The sequence below is a fragment of the Triturus cristatus genome, chromosome 5_2 (assembly GCF_964204655.1).
Source record: "Triturus cristatus chromosome 5_2, aTriCri1.1, whole genome shotgun sequence".
Classification (NCBI taxonomy): Eukaryota; Metazoa; Chordata; class Amphibia; order Caudata; family Salamandridae; genus Triturus; species Triturus cristatus.
This window is the reverse complement of record NC_140588.1, coordinates 334,995,493-335,003,243: the sequence shown is the minus strand read 5'-3', so window position 1 is coordinate 335,003,243 and position 7,751 is coordinate 334,995,493. Positions and strand designations below refer to the sequence as shown.

General features: G+C 46.0%; 1 protein-coding gene across 1 annotated transcript in view; it reads left to right on the top strand.

The window, feature by feature from the left end:
* The first annotated feature begins 1,864 nt into the window (after positions 1-1,864).
* Positions 1,865-7,751, top strand: part of CD83 (CD83 molecule) — a 290,744-nt gene continuing 284,857 nt past the window's right edge. Inside the window, exon 1 of the mRNA XM_085607099.1 lies at positions 1,865-1,909. Coding sequence (XP_085463225.1) covers positions 1,865-1,909 — 45 coding nt within the window. The remainder of the gene's footprint in view (positions 1,910-7,751) is intronic.

Below are 7,751 nucleotides of genomic sequence, written 5' to 3'. Positions count from 1 at the left end.
TAGTGGCCTGGGTTGAGAGCGTGGAGTGCCGCTGGGTCGTAGCGTCGGCAGTGCAGAGATCCAGGGTTCCGGGTGCTGGTCGCGGTTGGGTGGCGGACGGGGGCAGACGGGCTTGCCTTCGGCACGCCTTCGGTGCGCCAGCGGCGTGGCCGCACAGCGGCCGGCATTATATGGGGGAGGTGGGAAGGAGGCATGGCTGGGAGGTGGGAGCGAGGACGGCGGAGGGGAGGGGCCGAGGGGGCAGCAGCGGCGGGAGGGGGAGCGTGGAGAACAAGCGGGAAAAAAGATGGGCAGAAACGGCACGACCGAGCAGTGGGGCACAAAAATCACAGTACAAACAGAGGGGCACAGTAATTACAATAAGAAAAAACAGTGGGGCACAGTGATTACAATAAAAAAAAAGAGGTGCAACCAGCGATAAAAGGTGCTGGAAAAAGGGGAAACAAGCAAGGCTAAGGACAACAGGCAATCGGGGTGCAAAGTGGGGGAGGAAAAAAAGGAGGAGAGTCACAGGAGGCAACCTGGGCTCAAACCCCTACCAGCCTGGCAGAGGCACAGCACAGGCAGATGGCAGACCGGTGCTACGGGGTGTGAGAGCAGGTCCCTGGCCGAGGTCAGAGGTGCTGCTCACGCTCACCACTCAGAGGCCGGCATTATATGGGAGAGGTGGGAGGGAGGCACAGCTGGAAGGCGGGAGCGAGGACGGCAGAGGGGAGGGGCCGCACGGGCATCAGCGGCAGGAGGGGGGAGCATGGAAAATGAGCAGGAAAAAAAGACAGGCAGAAACGGCACGAATGAGTAGTGGGGCACAAAAATCACAGTACAAACAGAGGGACACAGTAATTACAATAAGAAAAAATCTGTGGGGCACAGTGATTAGAATAAAAGAAAAGAGGTGTAACCAGCGATAAAAGATGCTGGAAAAGGGGGCAACAAGCAAGGCTAAGGACAACAGGCAATCGGGGTGCAAATTGGGTGAGGAAAGTCACAGGAGGCAACCTGGGCTCGAACCCCTACCAGCCTGGCAGAGGCACAGCACCAGCAGATGGCAGACCGGAGCTACGGGCGTTGAGAGCAGGTCCCTGGCCGAGGGCAGAGGTCCTGCTTGCGCTCACCACGCAGCGGCCGGCATTATATGGGGGAGGTGGGAAGAAGGCACAGCTGGGAAGCGGGAGAGAGGACGGCAGAGGGAAGGGGCTGTGGGGGCAGCAGCGGCGGGAGGGGGTAGCGTGGAAAACGAGCGGGAAAAAAAGACGGGTAGAAACGGCACAAAGGAGCAGTGGGGCACAAAAATCATTGTATAAACAGAGGGGCACAGTAATTACAATAAGAAAAAACAGTGGGGCACAGTGATTACAATAAAAGAAAAGAGGTGCAACCAGCGATAAAAGGTGCTGGAAAAGGGGGTAACAAGCAAGGCTAAGGACAACAGGCAATCGGTGTGCAAAGTGGAGAAGGAAAAAAAGGAGGAGAGTCACAGGAGGCAACCTCGGCTCGAACCCCTACCAGCCTGGCAGAGGCACAGCACAGGCAGACCGGAGCTACGGGGGTGAGAGCAGGTCACCGGCTGAATCATCAAGGTAAATATTGTTTACAACGATTTTTTTACAACGCGGACTTTGACCCCGCATACATTTTCTCCGCATAGTGCACTTACCCCGCATACCATTACTCCGCATTTTTTTATTCCGCATGTGCATTTAAAACGCATGCCTTTACAACTCAAATCGTTGTAAAGGTATGTATGGTAAATGCACATGCGGAGTAAAAAAAAAAAAGATTTTGGACGATCCACATCATTGTGAGGAAACAGGCCTTTCTGTTTCCTCACATCAACGTGCACCGCCCCTCACAGAAAGACGACATGATGCAGGAAGCAGAAGGCGAGAAAAACAACGAGGAGAGAGAGGTAAGGCGGAATGGGGAATGGGAATGGGGTGGGCGTTAATTTTTTTAGGGGTTAGGGTAGTGTTTGTGTAGTGTAGGGTTGTATTTGTGTAGTGTAGGGTAGTGGTTGTGTAGTGTAGGGTAGTGGTTTAGGGTAGTGTTAGTGTAGTATAGTGTAGGGTAGTGTATGTGTATGTGTAGTGTAGGGTAGTGTTTTAGGGTTTAGGATAGTGTTTTAGGATTTAGGGTTGTGGTGTTGGTGTAGTTTAGGGTAGTGTTTGTGTAGTGTAGGGTAGTGTTTTAGGGTTTAGGGTAGTGTTAGTGGAGTGTAGGGTATTGTTTGTGTAGTGTAGGGTAGTGTTAGTGTACTCTCACTTACCTGTAAAACTTTTACTAGGAGTATACCTTTACCACGCATGCCTTTGCATTGTAATGGCATGCGTGGTAAAAGTATAGTCGTGGTAAAAGTTTGTGTTATTATAAATTGCGGGGTGATAGAATTTGCGTTATAAGGATTTCGTGATGACGGTATGCGGAGTGATTGTTAGCGGAGTAACGTGATATATTCATCATCAACAATTTGATAATATTTAAAACTTATGGTATGGATTCTAAGCAAGCTTTCAGTATGAGAGACTCAGGGGCTTAATTTCAAGCCCGTTGCACCACCGGTGCATCGCTTTTATTATGGGAATATGTGACATACTGGCGACGCGAAGGGCTTGTAAAGAAGACCCCCAGGGTATATTTTAGTCACTGTATATAAATTTGAATCATCTCCAATTACAGAAATACACAATCACATAGCTTATTCACTGAATCATTTCTCTTTTCAAAAATGTTTTACGGATTGAGGGTTGTTCAATTAACAGAGAAATTTAATGGTATTAGAAATTGAGGAACGCAAATTTATATTTCCATTGGTAAATTACGTATTCTCTTCATTGTTTATTAAAACACTAACTAGCATTCTTAGGCTAGATGAATGTACCTTCCCATTGGGTACTTTCTTCGTATGTAAACAGTTTATAATGGATTTCTTGCTTTATTAACAAATTGCAAGGCAGAATGTATTTAATACTGTACTTTCAAATGACAAATGCTGTTTAATTGCCTCACCAAAATCGAATATTATACAAGATGTTTATATTATTGAAAAATGGGTCTGTGAGAAATTGGGTTGGTGGTTGACTGGGGTGTGAGCCCTAGTCAAGCAACAGCCGCAATCCCATGCAGGGTGAACCACAAAAAGTCACTAAATTAACCTGCGTCTAACCCTGGGTAGGTTAGCACAAAAGCAGTCAGGCTTAACTTAGAGGCAATGTGTAAAGTATTTATGCAGCACACAAGCAATACAATACAAGAAGAATCTCAAACCAATTTATAAAAATAGAGTAAATGTTCCTTAAATAATTTCACACCAAAATGAGAAAAATTCAATCCGCAGAACCAGAGGTATGAATTTTAAAAGTTTTTAGTGTATTCATGCGCTTAAAAGATCAAAGCGACACCCGCGGACCTCTAGTTGCGCGAGGCCAGCTCAAAGTCAAAAGTGAAGGCCGACCGCGATGGAGGCTGGTTCAGATACAAGAAATGGATTGGCCCGGTCAGCGCATACCTTCGGACTTAAAGTAAATCTTAAAGAAAAATGTCTGAGAAGGTAGAAGATCAGTGGGGCAAGGCTGCAGGATTGTCAGAGGAAGGAGTGACATCATCGGATGGCCATGGAACAAAGCTACGGTGATGATTTTTACCTTCCAGCTTAGTCACCAAAATGGAAGTAGTAAATCTGCAGCCAGACGAGCCAGGGGGCTCCTAGCTGAAGACAGTCCCACGAGGTTGGATACCCCTTTGGCGAAGGACTGCTGAAAAGGATTTGCTGTTGCGGAAAAGAACGCTGCAGGAGAAGTCGCGAAGTCAATCCAACCGCTGATGCACCTCAGACGGATAGGGAAGCAGATTTTTCTCAGTCTCCTTCTAGTTCTCAGAGAAAGTTTTGGCCAAATTTTGTCCAAGTCTTCAGTTTTGGAAATTGGCTATCTGGGCACCTTTAGCACCACAACCAAGGGTCAAAGACTGGCAGGACACAACTTGGAGGTTCATGACTCACTCAGGCCGGGTCCAGATACAGGTTCAAGATCGTATGTGCCTTTTATGTCCCTGTGGCTCTGAACAGGAGGCCATCAAACTAGCATTTGGAGTCACTTCTGGTAGTCATGGGTGCAGGTAAAGGTGCAGGGCTCAACATCAGGACTGGCCTCTGAGGGTTGAAGGCACGCTCCAGGCACCAAACCAGTCCTTCCAGGTACAGCAGCAGCCTGGTAGAGTGCACAGCAGGTCACAGCAGCAGGTCATAGTAGCAGGTCCAGAAATGAACTGAAAAGTAGGTCTGAAGGTCCTATTTTTATACCCTAGTGCCCTTCTCTGGAGGGTGGGAGAAGCTTCTGGAAAGGTACATTGGAGTGCATTGCATTTCCTGACTTCCCTGCCCTGGCTCCAACCTAGCTGCAATGACAATGCAGGGTTGTTAGCCCCTTTGTGTGTAGACAGGCACAGCCTCTCCAGGTATAAGTGGGGCTATGTTCAGTCCCTTCTCCCATCCTACCAGTAGGTGGCTCATTAAGGCATACTTAATCCTTTTATTGTGTGATTGTCTGGGAGGAATTCTCAAAGTCTAACTGTCATCTACACCTAGTCACGTGACCCAAAACAGTTGAGGGCAGGTAAATGCCAACTTTCTTAAAGTGGAATTTTCAAAATTTTAATCAAAAATCAGATTTTACCATTAAAGAGGGCTTATCATTACAATTTCATTGGTGTCAAACATGATATATCTACCTGCTTCAATTGGAAATGACGCTTATTAAATGAAAAAAGGAAACCCAAATGTTATCCTATTGGGAAGGGGTAGGTCTACAGTAGTGAAAAACTATTTTAGGAGTATTTCACTACTAGGACATGTAAAACTTAAAAGTAGATGTCCAACCTTTTAATTATGCAGCACCCTGCCCTATGGGCCGTGGAAGGGCCTACCTTCGGGGTGATGTATATGTGAAAAAATGTGAGCTTAAGGCTTGGCAACGGGGTTTAAAAGCCAAATCGACATGGCAGTGTGTCACAGCATTAAGGCTACAATGGCAGGCTTGGGACATGTTTTGGAGGGCTACTTCAGTGGGTGGCACAAGAAGTGCTGCAGGCCCACTGGTAGAATTTAATTTACATGCCCTGGGTATATGGTATATTACTTTACTAGGGACTTACAAATAAATTAAATATGCCAATTGGGTATAAGCCAATCTAACATGTTTCAAAGAGAGAGCATAAGCACGTTAGCACTAGTTAGAAGGGCACAGAGTCCTAACACCAACAAAAACTAATTACAAAGAAATAGGAGGAGGAAGACAAAACGTTTGAGCATGATCCTGCAGAATGAGACAGGTCCAACAGGGTCATATCTAGTTAGGTTGGAAAAAAGATGCTGTTTTCTAACAGAAGGATTCAGCTAGTTACTCTGAGTGAACGGATTGAACGTTGTAAATGTGAGTTACATCCACCACCACTAGAAACAATTAGGCTGCTGTCTTAGCTTAATTGTATTATGTTTTTATATGAAAACCGTGACACATTTGCGAGCATAGTGTCATTATTATTAAAGCGAGACAAACATTAACACAATGCATCAGAAATAGCCTCACACAGAGTTAGCCATAAAGAGTTATCGTGTTTAAATACACTTTCACAAACTTCATGATCTTTTGGATTTAGTCTTTTTAGGTCTCGCCTAGACAGTGCTTGCACTGTCTCTCCGAGACATGCAGTATACACTTTAGTGGGGAAGCTTCGTGGAAGCTCCGCCCACTCGCCGCCCATCTTTTTCATTGGATTAGGTCAGTAAATGCTGCTTTCCGATTTGTTTAAGGATTGCTAGTCCCTCCTCATGACGATTATGTCGTCATTAGTAACCTTCCAAGGCTACTGGCCCCTTCACTTGCGCACTTTCTTCTGGCACCCGGCCTGATCACAATAGTGCGCACGTGATGACGTGCTCTCTTCCTGGCCGGTGTTTTGTTGTTTTTAGCTCCATGTCTGTAAGCGCTCCCCCTGCCTGTGCGCGCATACCCATCAAACCGCATCGGCATGTTTTCACTCCAGGAAACAGATGACTTTTATAGATTTATATAGCGCGAACTTGCCCCGGATATTGAAGTGCTTTACATGAGCACCGATTGCATTACACAAGGACACATTCAGGCACGAGGAGATAAAGTGATTTGCCCAAAATCACAGAATGTGGATGCGACCCCGAGGCTCGAACCGGGGTCTCCAGCACCAAAGTCGGCAATCTAGCCGTTGGACCAAATCCGCTCACTTTGTTTAATGGGAGTGAAAGAGAATATCGCCAAAACAACATAAATGAAAGCACCACCGAACCTCTGTCCACTTGGAATTAAATAGTTTCCAATTTAAGTAAAAACGTTTTTTTCTAATTCTAATGATGTTGTATTTTTTTCAAACACGTTTGAATTCAAAATTAAATTATCACCTACATGTAAACCCCTGCAACTTACTTTTAAAACTAAATTGTTTAATTTTAACAGCCATCGCGTTATCGATGCCTTTTAGGAAAATGCAATATTTTTTCGAATCGAACCACGTATAGGAGGCGTTCCCATATCAACATGTCTGCCGGTTTCCATTGACTACATCGAGGACTCCCTTGTCCTTTTTCTATGCCGTTGAACTGTTCATTGTCTCACGCTTGTTGTATGGTTCTATTGTCGATCTCGACTGTGGGGTAAACGTCTGTATGTGGATGGTAAGTATGCCCTGTGCCCCCGGTACCTTTGGTGTTTGGCTTGCTTAAATCTTGTTTTTTTAAACTGGTTTTCTTGATAGATGCATGTATCTGCATGATTGATAGTGCTTCACCTTAGTTTGTTGTAACGTAATCGGATGCACGTAATAAGGATCCCCGGTGCCCTGAGTATTTCCTGCATGCGCTTGTGCTGTTTGTAATGCATTAGGGCAACCGGGTAGTAAGTAGCCCAGATCCCGATGCCTGTTCTGAGTTGAATCATACATATGGTCATCCAGCCGCCCTGAATTTGCCGGGACAGTCCCTGCTTTTCACCAGCAGTTCTGAATGATTTCAGGAGATTTAACTCATGTCCCGTTTTTTATTGACGGCCGACTGAAAGCTGTGTGCAGTGTGTTTAAACAAAGCAATTTAATTAACGGGTATCATACTGGCTATAAAAATTGCTGTTTATTTATTTTCTGTGTGCCTCTTCTGTAGTTCCCTGCTAATGAGCATCATCATTCAGTGCGCTCGTTTGATGTATGTAAAATTGTAGTGCTCCTGCAAACACTGCCCAGGAAAATTCACCAAATCAGTTGAAATAAGCGAGTTGGAGTGCTAGCTTCTCTCACTCCCAGAGCAAGCAGCACGCCAGCTGCAGGAGCAGGCAGTGCTCACCGGAGGAAGCAGGCAGTATGAACAGTGAAGATGCACATTCAAACGGAGCTGTCAGTCAGAGCAGGACGTTCAGGATTGATCATACAATTGGAGCAGTCAGTGGTGTATGGATCAGGTTTTAGGAGCAGGACAGTGAGTACAAGCAGGCAGTACTTTAATAGCTGGCGACAGTCAGTAGGGGTGCGCAGTAGCCAATTAAGACTGGTGCTGGGCATGAGCGTGCAGTCTAAGCAGCCAGCCGGAGCAGTCAGAATTCAGTGTGTAGTCAGAGTGAGTGGAACGTATGAGCAGCTCGTTGTTATGTAGTAGGGAGCACAAGGCACAGTATGCGTGAGGAGGCAGCGTGAGCTGGCAGTGAGTTAGGACAGTAAGAGCAGTTAGTAGGGAG